Source organism: Bradysia coprophila, chromosome II, assembly GCF_014529535.1.
Source record: "Bradysia coprophila strain Holo2 chromosome II, BU_Bcop_v1, whole genome shotgun sequence".
Taxonomy (NCBI): domain Eukaryota; kingdom Metazoa; phylum Arthropoda; class Insecta; order Diptera; family Sciaridae; genus Bradysia; species Bradysia coprophila.
In genome coordinates, this window is record NC_050735.1 from 10,562,196 (window position 1) to 10,582,732 (window position 20,537).

The 20,537-nt window shown below is 35.4% G+C and overlaps 1 protein-coding gene and 1 long non-coding RNA gene across 3 annotated transcripts; one reads left to right on the forward strand and one right to left on the reverse strand.

Annotated features, from left to right (window-relative positions):
- Window positions 1-921: 921 nt before the first annotated feature.
- On the reverse strand, window positions 922-2,250 carry LOC119072196 (superoxide dismutase [Cu-Zn]-like). 2 transcript variants are annotated; one of them, XM_037177377.1, is made up of 4 exons: window positions 2,070-2,250; window positions 1,784-1,993; window positions 1,456-1,706; window positions 922-1,171 (listed from the first exon to the last, which is right to left on the reverse strand). In XM_037177377.1, the coding sequence occupies exons 1-4, from the start codon at window positions 2,130-2,132 to the stop codon at window positions 1,063-1,065; spliced, it is 633 nt and encodes a 210-aa protein (XP_037033272.1). In that variant the 5' UTR covers window positions 2,133-2,250; the 3' UTR covers window positions 922-1,062. The 2 variants fall into 2 exon arrangements, with proteins under 2 accessions (XP_037033272.1, XP_037033263.1); XM_037177368.1 differs by having other exon boundaries at window positions 1,784-2,005.
- A 5,598-nt stretch (window positions 2,251-7,848) lies between these two features.
- LOC119072212 lies at window positions 7,849-13,343 on the forward strand. Its single transcript, XR_005086812.1, has 3 exons — window positions 7,849-7,860; window positions 10,275-10,280; window positions 13,236-13,343. It is a non-coding gene; the product is annotated as an uncharacterized LOC119072212 (long non-coding RNA).
- Window positions 13,344-20,537: the final 7,194 nt, after the last annotated feature.

The window sequence follows — 20,537 nt, forward strand, 5'->3', positions numbered from 1 at the left end:
CGATAGAAGATTGTCGGTGAAGCGAGATAATTCTATAAAGAAGACTCAGAAAATTTAAAAAGAAAAAGAAAGTTAACTCGAAAGCAGTCGTTATTAGTAAAGCAGTACTCAATTAAACGGCGTATAACATTAGAGCAAGATGTTGCGGTATCTAAGCCGAAGGCAACATTATACACCTCACAAAAGCGATTCGATGATGAAGTAGAGGAAGGAGATTTAACAGGGCAATTCTTTAACAAACAATTATAGATCCAAGGTGAAAACTGGACCGAACTCCCCACAATCCTCATGTATACCGTATGAAAATTATTGACTGATTTTTTACTTACCTTAAAGTTACTTTTTCCGAAAAAGATCTTTCAGTAAATTATAGTGAATTTAAGAAGTTCTTTTTGTGGGTTTCAGTAATTTTTAGTAGACATATGGACATTCGGGAAATTAGATGTGGATCTTGTTGGCGTTTTCACCACTTGTCAGCAAATTTAGTGGTAGCACTATTGTAGTTTTCAAGATAAAACGTTAAGAAACGATGGACCATATTCAGCTATGAAAACAAGAAAAAGGATGTCTCTTTTGTAGTTTTCAGGGTAGACTAGTATACGTCGTCCTATGTCCTATGAATGAACGAAGGTCGTTTTACAAATTTTCATCATTCGTCATCAAATTTTCGAAGGGTTTTGAGTTGCCAGACCTTTTCCGATAATTTTTCAATAAAAAGACATTACAAAGTACTCAGTCTAAAAAGTAGTTACAAAAAATCTACAGAAAAATTTTCCTTTCACGAATTTTGCGAAGTAGTTGTTGCAATAGTCCTGCGGAAAATTTTCCTTTTATGAATTTTACAACTATTTACTTCGCCGCATCATAAGGTCTGAATTCGTTTGAAACTGTAATTGTTCACTTCGACGAGAAAGAAATTGATGAAAAAGAAACAAAGTTTATTTTGGTTCAATTCTTTGAATAAAAGTGTTTGTTACGCACTAACTACATTCTAGTACCGCAAAGAATAAGCTGACTATTGAAGATGAATAATTCAAGTTGATGTCAGTCGATAACATTGAATTAATGTAATTTATTGAACAGGAAAGCCATCGCTAGTAGGAAGTGGAGAGCGGCCGCTGATAATATATTGGCTGAACTGTGTGGACATTGGAACGGATCGTCACTATTTCTGTTGGAAATAAAAGAGTTTAATGAGTTAATACAGTGCGATACATTTTCAACGAATACAATCCAATCGAAGTTATTCAATCCACACGTCGATCCCCCCGTAATGGAACATTGCCTTTTTGACAAAAGCTACGTAAATCAGATTATCACAGTTTCTCTGAAGTGCACAAGTGCCATTAAGATCTTCTAAGCCCTACCGACTTTGGTACCTATCTGCTCAACGATGATTCCATGAAAATATGTACTTCGCGTTGTGTGACACAATTAACACTCAGTTAAACTTACACATAACCGATGACTCCACATGCGACACGGGGTCCAGCATTTCCAGTTGTCAATGAGTCGGGATGATCAGTTCTGCCCAAATCATCAATATTTAAGTGAACGATAACTCCACGGCCAATGATGCTGTGAGGGCCGGACAATGAGATCAACTCGTCAGTAAAGCTCTTATTGCTCACTCCGTTCGCATTGCCAAAAATATTTCCCAAATCACCAACATGCCGTTCGTCATCTTCACGTCCGGCGTGATTGTACTGCAAGACATAGATATAGAGATTACGATTTACCATTTTTGAACACGTCTCGCTTAGTATTCACAAAATAACTTTACGTTGTGTGGATTGTAATGGGCCGCGAGACTAGTACAACCGTTGCTCAAGTCTCCTGTTTCATGAATGTGAAATCCTTGACCGGTTGTGTTTAAGCCTCCTATATTCACTTCAACCAACACCGGTTGATCGCATCCAGTTTGAGTGAAATGGACAGTTCCTGTTATGCCATGAACACCAGTTAAAACAGCCACCGCTCTTATTGGATTATTCTTATTCTGATTCTAAATTGGATTTATTAATATTTGTGGAAATGCATCGAACTTTTTGTCTTAATTCAACATTCACCTCCGCACCAGCACATGCAACATAGACACTGATAGCAACGCAAACCAGGAGAAGTTTCTTCATTCTTCACTTATTTTATTAAAATGGTTATCAAGCCTGTAAGGTACGTTTCGCTTAGTATCGCTGTGTTGGGCTTTGATCTGTTCCTGTTCCAACGAAAAAAGTTGTTGACTGATTCTGTCTAAAAATTCTCTTTAAAAAAATTGTCCGTAGCCAATGACGTAAAATGGATTTTCATCGACAGCAATTTTAAACCTATTGTAAGCCAATAACGAAGACTCGATTTGATTAAATCAAAAAAATCTAAACTGAAATCAGAGATAACAGAAGATCACAGAGTCGATAAAGTAATCTCAAAATTCAGTCTTTAGCACTGCATGCTGATGTTATCTATTTACTTATTCAAATTCACTAAATTATTTTTGAAAATCGATTTTTTTAAATCTAACCTATCAATCTCTGTGATGTGAATCGTTTTTACTACCTGCCTTATGCGAAAGTTGACCATTACATAGCAGTTTGTCCCCTGCGAAAATGATCCATTATATGTGGATTATTTTCGGTTAGATTTAAAAACAATTCCTATGAGGTAATCAACTTTGGCATACAGGGCAGGTAGTAAACCAGAATACCTTGAATGCTGCTACGTACTTCATTACTTCGAAAACAAATATGTGATACTTGCAAACTTACTCGTGTGTTTTGACCAACTTGCTTCGGCAATTGTTTTTCGACCAGTGTAGTTGAATACCTTCCCTTTGGCTCGGATATACAAACTCTACACTTGTTGCTCAAAACACATTTGTGAGTTTACTTTTATGAGAAAGTTGGTACCTCTTGTAATGAACTACTTTCGCAGCATCCAATGTAACAAACTATTATTTAAAACTGGATTCTAATTTGTGCTTTCATTTCACTTGATTTGCTGTTTTATGAATTTTTTCCAAGTATTTGCTCAACAGTAGAGGATGTATTGGAATACATTCTCTAAATCTACATTTTTTCTCCATATTTGAGTATCACTTAAAGCTTTTTACTGTGCTACACACTGGCGTACAACGGTACAACTTAATACGACAGATGTTTCTGAAGGTTTTTTTCGGGTACTGGCGAATCCGTGTAGTCTCTAATCCAACTGACTATTCCACATTTTAGTGTCACTTAAACTTCTTACTCTACTGGACAGTGTACATGTACAGTACACTGGTTCACTGGTTATGATTTTAATAATACTGCAACGAGCTAAAATCGTCAATAAAATTGTTAATTCGAATTTCACCGACCTACCTGGGCTTTAACGATAAAAAAATTTATATTTTTTCAACAATTGGCACAATGCAAACTGCTAAATGTTTATCAAATTACAACAGCTAACCTAACCATAATGAATTCCATTCTGTTAATTTTAAGTGTGTTACTTCTTATCTGCTCAATCCTCAAGTAAGTTTTACGCTTAAGTGATTTATAATGAAAGCTCTTCTTTTCATAAACAATATTAGAGATATTGGGCAAGTGAATGCAACAATTAATTTATAATTTATTGAGGCATGGTTTAAAGATAAGGAAGTCTTTGCTAGTCTGATTGAAATGAATTTTAAAGAGTATTGTGACAACTTCAACAGCGGACGTCAGTAAAATTTGTACATGAAATTTGCTTAGCCATAGCCAAGCCACCCATACAAACAAAACTGCTTATTCTATTTACCAATAATCATTCGCGTCCGTGTAACTATCTCATTTGTAAAAACAAGTATACTTATATGAGTGAGCCTATCTGAAAAACAGCTGATGCAAATTCATTAATGTCTAAATTTTACTGGCGTCCCCTATAAGTTAGGGGGGTCCAAAAAATTAAAGTGTCGAGGAAGTTGGCGGACTCCGAGGAAAACAAACCTTTATGGCCTCCTGATAAAAATTGTATATGGGGCCGATGCGATCCGAGTTGGTTTATAAGTAGCTCGAGGCCGAAATATGTAAAAAGCGGCTGTGATTTTCCATACATTTTTTCCATTACTTTCTATGGAAAAAATTTTTTAGCGACAATATCAAACTTTTTTGGTACAGACAACTTAGATTAGATGCAAGAGCAACATTTTCATTTTTTTGAATTTCTATATCCTCTGGGCACACCTAACAATATTGATATAGACAAAAATCGACAGATAATTTCCAAGTAATACAAAGTCAGGCGAAGTCACTCTTTAAATTAAGTGTTAGGTGTCGTTGTAAAGGTAATGACAGTGGCTTTCTAACGAGCACACACACAAAAAGTTTCAAGTTGGTGTCTTGACGTAACCGCCATTTGAAAATTGTCTGAGTTCACCACCCTGACATTTTTGCACCAAAATCCATTTCTATATAGCTTCAAAAAATAGTTTTCGAAAAAATTTCTTTTTGCGATGAAAGCTTATGCCATAAGCTCTCGTTAGATATATCCGATACACATCCCATAAATGTTTTGGAACAGATTGGGAAACTTTGACTGACTTGGGAGATGCGAATGCACTTACAAATCATTAAATCGGTCTCTTTATATTATTCTGAAGTAAAATAATCCAACGCACCTTAAGAAGTGACCTCAACATCTGTTAGTTACGTTCAATTTTTCTTTAACCCTCATTTTCGTGGTTTTTCACATAATTCGTCCTTGAGCGACCCATAAATCAACTCGGATCACATCGGCCCTATATACATTTTTTATCAGTGGGTCCTATAGGTTCTTTTTCCCCGGGGTCCGCCAACTTGCTCGAAACTTTTATTTTCCCATACGATTCTGGACCCCCCTACTATAAGTATAATATCAACAAATTATTTACAGTCGCGCCGGATTATTGCTATGTGAATAAGTCCGAGCCAAAAATTGTCTTAAAAAAACCCTTTGTTGATTCCAGGTTTCTTTACGTTTATGTTATGGTAAGTACGAGATGTATGCATGCTGTTCTAAGGTCTTGAAAATTCCTCGATTTTTTTTCCAAATTTTTAAAATTTTCCTGAAATTGGAGAATTTTTCAAGAAAATAATTTTTCAAAAATAGGATTTGGTTCTAAGTGCCCAATCTAATGTTTCAAAGTCGAATCTCTTTTTGGTGAATGTTGAACAGATAAACAGATAAAGAAAATAATTCATCAAAAATGTTCCACAAAAGCGTTGTGATTTTCCTTACATGCCTTACTGACCCAAAACCAACCATATCAGTTTTATATGCAAGTCATCACTACATTATCCACATGGGTCATATATAAATTGATATTACCGAAAAATTTGCCCATAAAAAGAGTAATTTGATATAGAAATCTTGGCAAGTCCTTCAGCCACATCGCACAGAATAATTTCCAAGCATAATACCACGAACGCTAGACACGATTCATGAATGTTATATAAATTAATAATAAAAGTCTCACAAACTGTAACTTCTATCATATCATTCCACTTCTATACATAATAACCCCAGAATGACCGAACGAAATCTTTTTTTTTTATATTCATTCTGGAGTCCAGTAAATCTTTCATAAATCATTTGCTTCAGTGTCCACTAGGCGACTATTTTCAGTTATAAGTGGTGGATGTGTTGTCGTTGGGATGTGTCAAGCATATAAATTATTTTGTAACATTCAGAATAATGTCGAAAAAGCAGAGGAAAAAAAATTGTAACGCCACCGATTCGGTGCCTCTAAGGCGTTCATAATTTTTATTAGGGGCTAATAGAAGAGATTTTTATTTATATCGAGATGTTTCGGTGTGTTGTACAGAATTGTGTACAGGCCCTTTTTATGTTCCACACACGAAAAAAATGATGTGATTTGCCACACTTTATGTGACTACTGATTGCCATAAAAAATGTTTCATTTTATTAATGGCAAATATGATGGTGTCGGATAAAGACGGTTACATGACACCTACCGGGAAGTTTATGAGCTTCCTGTTTCCGGTTTGAAAGTGAAGAATATTTTTTATTCGAAAGTGATGTACAGATTTTGCTGGAACGAATAAATCCTGCATACATCATTTAATGACCCATCGTCATCAAACTCTTCAAATTTTAATGCAATCTCAGCGATCATGCCAGCATTATCTTTTTAATATCGCTTTTAGTAGCCGCGTGTGTTTCATATATATACACTTCTCCCGTCTGTCTATCTCGATTCGGCTACGTATTATAAACCTAAATAAAATATTACACCAAATGGACCCCATACATAAAGGTACACATAAACATGCGTAAAATGCTATTCTCATGTAATATTTATTTTTATCTTCTACAATATTGCCTCAAATCATTGCGTCTGAAAGCGCCCAACTATATAAATATGTCCCATAGATCTCGGTAGAATATATATCTCCGTAAGCATCAAAGATATATCACATGTGGCATGCTTAGTGGGTGGGATTTCAGGTGAATGGTTTTTAAGGAAGGTCGGATTTTATTCTTTATTTATTTTTTTGAATGATGCACAAGTGTCTTTAAGAAATGTTTAACATTTTTATAACAAGTTTACACTTGCCAGAAGGACTCTATTTAGATTTTTACTAGCGTTTTATGCTTTGAGATCTGAAGTTAATTCAGAGAATGTAATTGCACATATAATGGAGAAGAAGAGATGATTCCGTTCCCGCGATTAACTCTACTTGATTTTAGAGAAGAACGTATTCCTGAACTTATTTTTTAGTGCTGCCAACAGATTCATTCATTAGTAATTCGATTAATCTGCGTTTTCTTGAGTCAAATGTGTGTTCCACCCCCAATTATTTGTCGAGTTATTATTAAATCTGCTGACAGCAGAAAGAAGACATCATTTATGGATGATCCCTAAGTGGGGTTGCTCTGAACTACCATAATACAAATGTCTCACTGTCATTTTTTTCAGAGAATGTCATTGTGAATTTGCAATGACACTATAAAATTCTCAGAAAAATTTGACAGTGAGACATTTGAGATGTCGTTCACTGTACCTGTCAGACAAATTGTGTAAGAATTGTCCAACAAAAAAAGGATCGACCGAGTATTCGTATATTATTTATGTTTTTGAACTGCATGCTAATGCAAAACTTCGAAAGACGTGTATTTAATTATCTCTGTACTTTGCACGTCATTACACTGATAACGTACCTTGTTCAAAGTGAAGGATAGGTAGCACTACATACCTTGTTCTAAATGAAGGATGGGTAACAAAACATACCTTAGTCTTAAAAAAGGCGGGTAGCACAACATTCGTTTGTTCCTAATTTAGGAATGACAGCACTACATACCTTGTTCTAAGTGAAGGATGGGCAACACCTCGTACCCTGTTCCATGCGATAGATGGGTAAAACGCGTTTCTGATTAAACGCTATCCAAGTTTGGGTCACTACACTAACTAATCAGTATTCTGACAGGATCAGTACGTTGACAATAGTACATTACTATACCAGTGAAGTAATTTGATATCTCGTATCCAGATGAGTAAAAGTATCCGAGGGCTTCAGCCAGAGGTACTTTTACTCATCGTGATACGAGATATCAAATTATTTCACGTGTAAAGTATGGCGTTTTACTTTACGAGCGAGGGAAAGGGTCTTCACTAGTGAGGGAAAGGCCAAATTACCTCACTAGTAAAGTAAAAGACATCTTTCGTTTTCCGTTTTTCTTTCTGTTTTCGTTTTCCTTTTTTGGGTTTTTTCGTTGTGTCGGGTTTTCTTCTTTTTGGATTAGTGATCGTGCAGTTTTGTTAGTGTCAGTGTCAGTGTTTTTAGTTTGCGTGTTTTTTGCGGTTTCTAATTTTTATTTTGTGTGAAATTTGAGTGGTTTTTGTGTGTAGGCGAGTGAATTTTGTGAAGGCGAGTGAGATGATCCGTAAAACGGGTGTAATGGTATAGTGCTATTAGAAAGTGAATGCAAAAATGGGTGTAATTTGACTCAACAACAATATGTTGACGTTCTGAGCTGGTGGAGTGAGTGAGTTTTAGTTTGTTTTTCCGTAAGTTTTCATTCCGTCTTTGTTTTTTGATTGAAATGAATTTTCTCTTTGGTGTGCTACGTTTTGTGGGTACGTTTTCATAGTAGCTTCTCACTAAGTTTCTAAATTTCCATCGAAAGGTGGCAGAACTTTTATTGTAAATTTTTAAATTAGTAGTTCAATCAGAAAATTTACTGCTGTCTCGTGTAAACCAGTGGAAACGACTGAAGATGGTTAGACCACGCTAACCTCTGACCGCCACTGTATCCGGAGGTCGAAACAGCATTTCATCTCTACTTTCGCTTCACGCGATCCATGGGAAAGGGAAGAGCAATTATACTATGCTTGTTTGTTTTGGTTATTCTTTTGAACTTGATTTTTTCTGCGTATTAGATAACACCACCCCTGGAATGAGTGTGTTTTCCAGGTAAAATAAAGTTTTGTACCTTCGGAATATTAAATGTTTATAGAAACAGTGGTCGAAACCCTTAGCAAGCGGTTACATCATTTTTCCAGTGTTGAAATATCGCGACTTCGTCGCTCATTCCCCACGTCGTTTAGGAAAAACGTTGTTCGTTGTTCCTAAAACTTATGCTAAAAGTCTTTTTTATCGAATTTGATTCCAGCAGTCGCCTCCGGCTGGAAACCTCTCATTCGCTAAAAAAGCATTTTAGCATGCGTTAGGAAAATAACTATTTCATATGTCGGAACCGAATACTAGGGTTTTTTTTAACTCAAATTTTCACAATAAATTCTCCCGAAGTTTCAGCTGAGGTGAGAAAATGACTATTTTCTCATCTGCGTACTTATACTTGCTTACTTACTCGTCAAACTCTGGAGACACATTTGTGAATCTAACTAAAGTGAACTGAACGAAAGCTCGTAAAGTTTTTGACGCCCTCTGAACTGCACCTGTACTAATGCAATCAATTTTAACATTACAGGTAATCAACCACCATTGTTCTCTATTACCACAGCAATTCCCTTCCATTCAAACATTCAAATCTATCCGAAAATTATGTTTGACATGTACAAATGTCGGGATGTCACTGTAAATAACCAAAACGAATACAATGCAACCAAGTCAGTCAATGATATATCTCTATCGTTTCTCCCCCCGTATGCCAATTTATATCGACGACAAAGTCATATGAAATATCCCATTCAATCTTTGCAGTACTCTATCAAACTCATGTCTCCACAGTGATATTTGTACGACTTTTATTGGGTTAAAAAAACGTTCATCCTAAAAATCATGCAATCGAATGCGATTTTCTCAGAACAATACAAATGTTATACATTTTGCGCTCATTCAGTCTGTGTGTACTCACGTTCGAATTTTCCGAAGACATGTCATGAGGACGACATATAGTAGCATTTGAAGTGCATTGAAAATGGAGAGATATAGATTCTTACGACAATATCAACCAACAATGAATGTCACGTTATTTGATGGAATATGGGCGGTTAAGTGAGATAAATGATATAATTTGTCGGAAAACGTTACACATCCTGCTGTATCGTATGTGGTCAGTTTTGAATACCAACGGTACGATGGCATAGAATGAAAACAGCATAGTCATTAACTTGATTTAACTGAAATGTAATTTTCTCAATTTTCATTTACGACCATTATATTTCAATCAAAGTCAGAGGGATAAATTTCCGTAAATAATTTTGTGTATGGGAATGGGTAACAAACATTCCATTTACTAACCAGACCGAGAGAGATTCAGTAGGATATACTAATTTTATTCAAAAGTTTCTTTCATTCTAAAATTCTTTAGGCGCTGAGTTTGAAATGGTACTCGACACGCTAACTCTACACCATCTAAAGTAGCGAAAAAATTTCGAAGAATAACAAAATCGAAATCGAATTGATATTTGAGGCTGATAACTTTTTTAACCACAGAGCCGTGCATCTCGTATAACATCTTGAATAAATTCGATTGAAAATGAAAAGAAAATTTTTAAATTCCAACCTATTGAAATTTCTCTTTATTTGTGAGAAGTTTATTGCGAAACAGATTTCGTGTACACCTCTTGAGTAAATAAAAGTTTCAAGTAAATGCTTGTCGGTTAGAATTGAATTCTCTGAATTTATAATGGAATGCTAATACTTCAGTTTTTGAAAATATAATTCAACAGCTACGGTTGGCTTAACGATATATTTAGTTGCAAGAATATATTTTTATCTGGATACCAAATTGAAGTTGACTGAACTATATAATTTCCGTGAGTATTATTGGACAAACTTTTTACTTTTTACTAGATTGAAGTACTACTCCAAAGAAGAAAAATCGTTTTAAAAAAGATGAATTAAATAACGAGTGCATATTCTTTCCACATTTAGCTCTATGTATTTATTCATTCCGTCGAATAAATGATATCGTTGTGCAGAAGTTGTTCAACCTTTGAGTATGAAGTGAATCAGTGAATATAAAAGACCATTAAAAATTGACAACGACCGACTGCAAATCATCATAGCATTAGAAAATTATTCAAAGAAAAGGTATGTGTATCTACTCTGCATTCGTATAATTCATAAATTCGTTATTCTTTTATATTTACTTCACATAATCTACATGCATTTCAGATAAATAATAAATATCCGCGTATAGTGCCACACGAACACAACATCAAGACATAAATAATGAAAACAAAAAACATTCCATCTTCCCATGGGCATTTGAAAACCTCCTTTTTTCATACGTATGTATGGTAAAGTCATATCTCACGCGTTCAGCCTCAATAGGAAGAACACACAAATCAAAAAGGGAATCATCTCCCCTTCAAATAGGAAAACATTTTTTTTTAAATTTTACTTCTTGGTTTATTCGTCAACTGTAAGTTACGGCTTGGACGCCTGGCATATTTTCGGAACAAAATAAAAATAATTTTTCATTATTCGCAGTAAATATTTAAATTTAAATCTCAAAATATGCACTGATGATGTCTCCGTCCACTCATTTCGATTCTGTATATTCTTTGGTCGGTTAAATCCATCGATATAATATAGGGTAGGTAAGTAATGTTAAAGCAACTTTATGCGGAAAGATCACATGGATGTGTGTAACTTACGTTTTGAGAAAGCGCGCGAAATAATGTCATACAAATATTTGAAAATTGAAAATAATTGATACTGCATTTCTCAATTTCCTTTTTCTCTTCGTTTTGTGTTGTGATTCGTATTTTTTGCACTTGTATGCGTGCTATATTTCCGAAATTTCGTTCTTCTTGTCTCATTATCGACAGTATATTATATAAATGGTTAAGTCCCTTAAGAGCGATATCGCGAAATCTTCGAACAAGTTTGGGACAAGGGATCACGGATCGGATTGAGTTATAGCTCTTTCGATTCGTTGAACTGTTGCGAGTAAAACGTAGTACTACGTTTGAAAAAATGCATTCATGTTCCGGCACCAAAGGTCGTGAAGTAACGGTCTGTCAAAAGTTGGTCAAAATCGTTTTTTTGATATAACTCGAGTGAAACAATTTTGGGAAATTATTTTTTTTGATAGGCTTGTAGGTCTTGACGAGACGCACAATTTGAGTATGCACACCACCAGGTCCATGTTGACCTGTCGGTGGTATCAGCCATTTTAGGTGAAAAAAATGATCGTTGTCCCGAGTCCCTGGCCAGCTGCAGTGTCCATATTCCGTGACATGTTATATATGGTAAGAAAGCCTAGCCTCTGTTGTAGTTGTAGTTGTAAGGAAATGCTGCTTAAATCACCCAAAAAGTAATTCTGAATGTTTTTCTCACCGGAAGAGCGATGTGTAATAAATCTCTAATCTTCTGTCTATCCTTGTCAGAATATCGGTTACAACTACAACAGCAGCAACGGATTCAATGTTTATAGTTCATTGTAATGGTGAAGGAGACAAGTCTAACTAGAGCTGAAATTTACCATTTAACAAACATTTTCTTTGAAAATAGTGAAATTATCCGGGAAAACGATCGAAATATGAGTTCGTAGTGAGTGTGACCGACGTGGATAAATACTTCGACTCTTTATTTTAGTTTATTTCGCTGTTACTAATTATTTTATTAACAACATATAATTAATAAGTACGCCAAAAGTCTAAGAAATACTTCATACCACACTTTTATACAGAAAATAGCCTACAAAGGTCGAAGTTTGGGTGGTCGGTGTGGATGACAGTCGTGGATATGTCATGGTTTTCCTTATTTTAGTTTCTTTCACCCCTTTTAAGTACTTTATAATGAATAACCACACAAAAAGACTTAAAAACGTGGTAAAAAGTGATCAAATTTTGTCGATTTTGGGTAGACTTCCACAAAAGTCGCTCCCGTCCGATGCAGTGGGACTATACCAAGGATGTTTTTTCATGGTATGGTAGTACAGAGGCTAGGCTTTCTTACCATATATAACATGTCACGGAATATGGACACTGCAGCTGGCCAGGGACTCGGGACAACGATCATTTTTTTCACCTAAAATGGCTGATACCACCGACAGGTCAACATGGACCTGGTGGTGTGCATACTCAAATTGTGCGTCTCGTCAAGACCTACAAGCCTATCAAAAAAAATAATTTCCCAAAATTGTTTCACTCGAGTTATATCAAAAAAAACGATTTTGACCAACTTTTGACAGACCGTTACTTCACGACCTTTGGTGCCGGAACATGAATGAATTTTTTCAAACGTAGTACTGCGTTTTACTCGCAACAGTTCAACGAATCGAAAGAGCTATAACTCAATCCGATCCGTGATCCCTTGTCCCAAAATGTTTGATTTTGTTCGACGTTTTCGCGATATCGCTCTTAACTGTAACATATGTGCACACATTTTTCTTTTAATTTACTCTTAACAAATAAACTTGTTTTGCGAATTCAGAGTTGATCTGTGAATTTTGTTGATCCGAGTCGAAGTCGAGGTCAAAAATCACACGTAAACATATGGGCTTTTCATTATTATCGCGAGTTATGCGCACTTCTTTACACACGAACTAATACTCGGAACGGAGTCTGAACGAAGATCGTAAGACCTAAAGATCCGAACCTGAGCCTGCAATTTTTGATTTCGTTTTCAACCCGAACTGGAGCCGAAAATTTTACCTGTACTTTTACTTTAGGGTTTGACCGGAACCTGAAATTTTCAGGATAGATTGAGTTGGGTTCGGTAAAACGAGCAAAATTTGTGATTTTTATGACTACCTGCTTGGCTTGTGAAAAAACGATTTCCGCTCAGTTGTTTTTTGTGCAGATAAACAGGACATTCGAAATTTTTAACGTTGCGAATTGGCAACGGACCATTAGAATATCATATGAGTGAGTGTTACAAAGAAAGCAAGTGAAGGAAAAATCATCTTGCAAAGTCACGGATTTGAACAAGGGACCTGTCGATTATGAGTCGAGAGTTCTAGCGCCAAAGCCTCGGGTTCAGACAAAATGATATTTACTTCGAACACCTTTATGTTGTGTAATGTGTAGTATGTTAGATTGAATGTGTAGTGAGGTATGTGTGATTGGTCTGTACATCGATTACATTTGTCAACCGAAAGAAATTCTTTGAAAATTCTTGAGAACTACAATCGGAAATCGATTATAAAGTCCTCAGAAAACTAGAAAATATACAAAAATCCAAGGTAATCCTCAAAGCGTAAGAAGAAAATCCTCAGAAACCGGTGAATGTACTCGAAAATCCAGCAAAATCTGTTAGAAATTTTTTCTTAAAATCGTAGACAATCCTCGAAGGATTTTGTTTTGGAAAATTATTTTAGCTGTTTACTTGTCCTAGCCTAAATGTTATGATTGCGTTGAAACGGCAAATATTCATTTATCATTTTAAATATAATTTTGCTTCTATAGGTTCTCCCACCTATGAAATTAAAACAAGTATGGTCTAAGAAGAAGATAAATCGGTCGATCGGCCATAACTATAATATACTTCCACTGGTTCCCACTGTATTTTCTCCAAAAATACTGCAGTCGTAGAAAAATAGATTTCGGGATTTTCAGAGACATCATCGTTTTCATCGTTTTTCTCTATTCTCTCATGTCGCGAGTTATTTCAAATGGCAATTGAGAGAATTAGAGAAATGATATCTCTAAAAAAAACCCGAAATCTATATTTCTCCGACTGTAAGGTATTTGAATCATGACTTTCAGCCAAATGAATCTCCTTTCGGGGAAAGTTATAGTTATGTTCACCCCGACATTTGCCTCTTGCGCAATATTAGATAGAACTATAGCTAGGTCACCGAAGCAAATAAATATGCCTTTAAGTGCATAGACTGCGAAAAGTCGAATAGAAAATGGTTTTAGTTTTCATTTTTTCGTCCGTTTTCCCTTTTGTAGTATTTTTCTATTTTATTTTGTGTATTGTGTACAACTGTACACAATCTGTTACACAGAAGTCATATTGTTTGGAATTGTTTTTCATCGTTTCAAGTAAGTATATGAAATGAATTTATAAAACATTTTGTGGCGAGTAGAGAGAGGTAAGAAAAAAATATGTTTATTTTTGTGGTGATATCCCATGGATGTCACTTTCACATGGAATGAATAAAATAGAACCGAGGCAAAAATGATATGGGACAACAACAACAACACCAACAAAAAAAAAGGAAAATATTTCGTGAATGTATCCGAAACACGTACAAATATTTGTTTGGAAGAGCTTTTGATGGTTACGTTGAAAGATAAACGGAATATATAGACGAAAAACAGTCACATGGGAAATTACTTTAAAATATGACAGATTCTTAATTAAATGGATTTTTTTTTCTCGTCTTGTGTGAGCATTTTATCGGTCTGAAGTGATGCCTGCGTTGACGATTGTTTATTATGAATTTATATTCTCGGTTTTATGTTTCAGTTTTATGCCACACTCACGTTCCCTTTATTGTCACACATTCTGTTTAAAAGAACAGACTTTATTGTTCGCCATCAAACGTTGACTAAGATTTTCAAAAGATTACCAACAAGAAATGCGTCTTAGAAATGAGAAGAGCCAATTGCATGATCTAATCATAAAAAGTAACATTTGTCTACAATTGTGGTACTTACTTCGTCAGACACATACGCCCAGCAGGATATATGAGGTAAATTTAGAATTAATCATTTCTGGCACAGTAATTACAACAAAAAGCAACGTAAGTATAGACGCGTCCACCATTCTTCTCTGTGTACACATCTGGATTCATTTCATCTGATTTACAAAAAAAAATATATTTTTCAACAGAGAAAAATAAACTTGGTCCCGTCATAAGTTATACAAACATTTTATAAAACATGCAACAACCACACAACCCAGCAAAACCATTCACAAACTTTTTTCTATTAATTTTCCTTCCTCAATTTTTACTTTCGTTTCTCGAAAGAAATAAATTCAGCCACTTTGCTGCAGAGATGTATTTTTTTCCTCCACATTGAAAATTATGATGGAAATCCACTTTTTTACCCATACTTTTGCTCTCATTCCAGCAAATTAATAATTTTTTTTCTTCTTTTTCCACCGAGCCGAGAAATTATATATATTACTTTTGTATAGTTGAATGAAATCAATTTGAAAAACGTGTTGGATTATACATTTTGGGAATGTGAAATTTGATTCAATTTCTCTGTTCAATTTTTTTTTTCTCTTCAGTTTATTGAAAACGAAAGTTTCGGTTGTAATTTGTAATGAGAAACTTTTAATTTTGACAATTTATCGGTGGGCTACGGCACAAAGTTGCAAATTTCGTGCTGGGCGTACATCCGTTTAACAATACAAATTACATTGTTTGAATCTGGGACAATCTGAGTTGATAAACTGAAAGAAAACGCTAGGATTGTTTTTTCGTAGATTTTTGCGTATTTTATCTTCACCCACCAACCAGACCCACCCACCAAAACTTTGAAAAAGTTACATTTTATAAACAAATGCCTTGGGCTTTCCGCCCATCGAGTGATGAAGTAATTTAAAATGCAAAATTGCACAAGAATTTTCTTTTCTTTAAATAAAAAAGAAAAAACAGCTCCATTCACTTCATAAGGTCAAAGGCAACAGTTGAAGCTCTCAACCAAATCAGCGTTTCGAAAAAGTGTCTACGCTACGTTTACAAAGTCTGTAATAAACAATTTTCAGACAAGGTCTTTTCTGAGACCCAGAAGCAGATGAGGTGGATTGACTTCGGTAAAGTTGATGACTAACCAACATAACATAGAGTTTGTAACTGGCATTGTAAAGAGGGTTTCGTTTGAATTTCGACCGACCAAAATCGGCGCTATTTATTCTGGGACTTTTTTATATATGCCTAGTTAGGCCCAGCCTAAGATATTTTTGATCTTCCATACCTGGTTGGTTGAAAGTGGCCAAAAGTCGAAAAATTGGGTTTCATAGTCCGGATTTCATTTCTCAAGGTGGCGAGGACATGAGTGTGTATGGGTTCGTTGGAAAGCTGAGGTCGAGTACTCCTGGGGCAAATATTACATTCATAAAATTTGATGATAAATGGCAGAAAATATGACTTCCGGAAAATTAATAAGGTCAAGGTAATATTTGCCCCAGGAGTACTCGACCTCACCTTTCTTACGAACCCATACAAACCCGTGTCCTCGCCACCTTAAGGAAATGAAATCCGGACAACGAAACCTAATTTTTCGACTTTTGGCCACTTACAAGCAGCTAGATATGGAAGATCAAAAATATCGTAGACTGGTTTTGGGGCCTAGGCATTATAAAAAAATTCCCGGAATAAATAGGGCCGACTTCGGTCAGTCGAAATTCAAAAGAATCCCTCAAAGTTGTTGCTGTTAACACTGTTAATGGGCTAATTATGCCTGTTAAGTAAACACCTAGAAGAAGCGATGAACACCCACATATTCGAAAGACAATCGAAGACAATCGTTTGTGATTGACACAAAATCTACTACTTCTTAATTTTAAATTCTGAGCAATTTTTGTAGCTTGGAATGATTAGAACGTATTACGTTAGTAGCTGAACTCACTAAGGGTTTTCGGGCTAGATCGTTACTATACTAGTTTCGCTGCTTATGGTTCTACTCTTTGGGGCCTTTTCATTACCAAAATATTTTACTTAAAAACTTAAAAAACATAGTGCAAAAGAGATGCAATATTTTGAGAGAGTAAACGTATTGAGTTCTCTCACAAAATCTTGCATTTCTTTTGCACTAAGTTTTTATGTGTTGGCAGATTTTCCACTGAATGCACTGCGATGTTCACCACAGATCATGCAATGTAAATGCCGGTCTCATCAACGCAATTCAAGCAAAAATGATCATAGTCGACAGCTGTCAAATAGAGTACTAGTTTGTATTAAATCGTTTTTTACTGGAGAGACGAGTTGGCCACTACGCTATTGAGTTATCAAGCTATAGTCTTGTTGTGATGGAAACATAGCTTTGATTTACATAATTTGTTAATTTAACTTCGCCCTGGGGGGATTCCCTATACATAATAAAAAAAGCAACTCCTAATGCTGTAATCTTACACACTTCAATGACTTACAGTTTGAATGAGGTCGGAAATATCAATAGTATGTTTCACGTCCGCTAAAAATATGAGAAATATGAAAAAGTATGAAATCTGAGCTTCCGCATAGTTTGCTATAGGTGTAATGTTCTAGAAGTCTATAGCACAACACTCTATAATGCAGGCTATAATGGTTTATCAGCTCACTACTTATACAAAGTTTCTGTGGAAGATAAGTATATGTACATAGCGTGCTTCATACACCTAAAGTATAGTTTCAGTTTTCTTCAAACTTTGACAAAGGAGAAACTTTCAAACAATAGGAACAATACGTTTTCATTTGAGTTTTCGACGATAACATAAAGTTTGGCAGTGTACTCGTATACGTAAATAATAAATTGAAAAGCTATAAGTAAGGCAATGCTCTGAAAATGAAAAATGTGTACAATACAACCAAAGTGAAAGAATTTTGTTAGCTACTGCCAACTTCTGTATACATATATAGCTACGTTAAAAAGGGATAAAGAACGATTTGAAGTTCTTCTCTTGAGCATTTTACTTTTCCAATTCAATTGTTCAAATTTTAGATTCGAAATTGAAAAATGAAAGTTTTCAAGAAGTGTTTCTTTATTGGGGATCTAGTTCGGTGTGTGGGCTACCTCATCATTTCTCTGGATTTTAATTTTAATTGGTTTTACTTTTTGTTTTATTGAGGAAGAATCCACTAACGTAAAGTTTAAATTGATTTTTTATTTGGAGTTCAGTCCTTCTTATTGTTTTACACTGTATCATGCACGCTGGTAGTTGTTCGTCTTCGTGAAATTGGCAAACTTTAAGATAGTTTTTGTAATTAGATAGGATGATTACATAGTAACGTGCAAATAATTTGCAATGTAGGGAAAAAAGTTTCTCGTAAAATTAAATGGATTCAGAAATGTATCGACGTTTTCAAAATCATCATTTGAAACGCGTAAAGAAATCTTGCACCGAATTTGTATCTATATTTGCTTCAGCTTGAATGACTGGACTAGTTGGTAAAACAGCTAGGGCAATCTTAGACACAATTATAGAACATTACTTACCTTGTCTTCGCCTCGATCAGTACATTTCACACCAAAACTACCTTTTCCATCTTTTGCCCCATGCCAAGCAAGGAATTCGACTGGAAAACTGGGTGTCACATTCAACAGAAAGCACAATTTCAGCGAACATTTCTCGGAAATCACAAAAACCCGGCATTTCAAGCGGCCGGAGAGCCTGATTAAACTTTACAACACTTACGTCCGCAGTAGACTGGAATATTGTTGTGCTGTGTGGAATCCGCACTATGACAAGTACAAGGAACAATTGGAAAAGGTACAACGGAAATTTACGCGGATGCTCCACTACAGGTTCAACTGGGCCAAACCAGACTATCCGGCTAGGCTTAAACGACTCAAAATGAAAACCCTTGAGACCAGGAGACTAGAAAATGATGAGTTGGTTCTGTACAAGCTAATTCATAATAAGATTGTTACCAACCTGTCGTCACGAATCTCAATTCATCAACCCCAACTGTTTACTCGGCAAAATGTCCACATTCTCTTTCACCTATCAACACCTTCATCCAATGTACAACTCAACTCGCCAATCTACCGTTTACAGAATCACCATAACATTTATTTTAAGTCCAATGATGTTTTCAGTTTAACGCTTAATCAGTACAAAAGGCTTGTGAAGAGTATGTATCAGTTCTGATGAGTGAAGTGTGACTTTGATTTGATAAGTTTTTTTTGCTTTCTCTTTTCTCTTTACTGCTTGTTAATTGAATTATTTATAATCAGATCGATGTATAATTGGGCGTCATGCCTGTTCGTTTGATCTAAATAAATAAATATAAATAAATATAAATATAAAACGTGAGGTACCTCACGTTGTTGAGTTAAAAAAATTTTTGTACATATCACACAGAGTGGTCTAATGGGTTTTCATGGTCTTCACTTTTCAGCCATAATGGGAATTGAACACTTCTTATTTTGTAGTTAGTATGTATAATTGTGTGCATAACTCGGCAAAAAAATGAAAAGTCACTTGTACGTGGCTATTGATCTCGGCTTAGCCTCATGTGTGAGTTTTGTATTGTCCTCATTATTCGACAACATGAGTATCGACGACTTTATGAGGAAACAACGAGTTCCTGAAGAAACGATGAGTAGTCGTCATTTCTTCAGGAACTCATCGCTTCATCAAAAAGTCGTTTTTTCTTAAGATTTTTTGAAAAGGATACTCCTTTTACGAAATGTTAAAACAGTAAACGTAAAGAAACGACGAAGAAACTCGCTCATGTCGTCGAATAATCATATCAGTACAATACAAAACTCACACATTAACTTCACTTTTTGCTTATTAGCAAAAAGTCGAGTTTTCGTGAATGGAGGGAGGTACGAGCTATGAGCTGTATAATGAACGGATATCTTTAAGGGTGATATCGCCAAGACTTCAGGCGATTGGGGAACAAGCGTTCTCCGATTTTAATGAGTAAACACGAGGAAATACCTACTACACCCCATACTCAGTTCCGTGGAACATCGAAGCTGCAGGGAAGTCGGACTCTCCGAACATTCAATATATTTTTAGTCATAACTCTCGTGGATGTACTCGCACCAGCCAGTGCGTATACTCTATCTGTAGGTCTTTCGAAGGCCAACATTCGTACAACACCACAACAATTTAAAATAATTTTTTCTTGAGTTATTGTCGAAAAACTGTTTTCGGTACCTTCTCACATGTGCTCACTTTTCACAGAAAATAATTTTTTTTTCGAAAAAATTTAAGACACGTACTTCCTAGAATTGAAAGACGAATCCAACGAGCTATGAATCATTAAAATCGGAGACCGCTTGTTCCCAAAGTTTAAAAAAATCGCCTGAAGATTTGGCGATATCATGATCGTGCACACATGGTAAAAAATTCAATTGATCAAATGTAAAAAAAAGAGTCTTACAATATAGCAACATATTTAAATTCTGTTGGAAAATCCGAACACGTTTGCATCACCATATAGCTTCAGTCAAGTAGTGAAATCGCAATTTTTCTATTGATAAACTTCCT

Bases quoted from the DNA above. Each gene is read 5' to 3' on its own strand.
- LOC119072196 (XM_037177368.1), bottom strand. From the start codon at position 2,132: ATGAAGAAACTTCTCCTGGTTTGCGTTGCTATCAGTGTCTATGTTGCA. The intron at 1,707-1,783 runs GTAAAGTTATTT...TATGTCTTGCAG, and splicing joins CCCATTACAATCCACACAAC to TACAATCACGCCGGACGTGA. The intron at 1,172-1,455 runs GTAAGTTTAACT...TATTTCCAACAG, and splicing joins TGTGGAGTCATCGGTTATGT to AAATAGTGACGATCCGTTCC.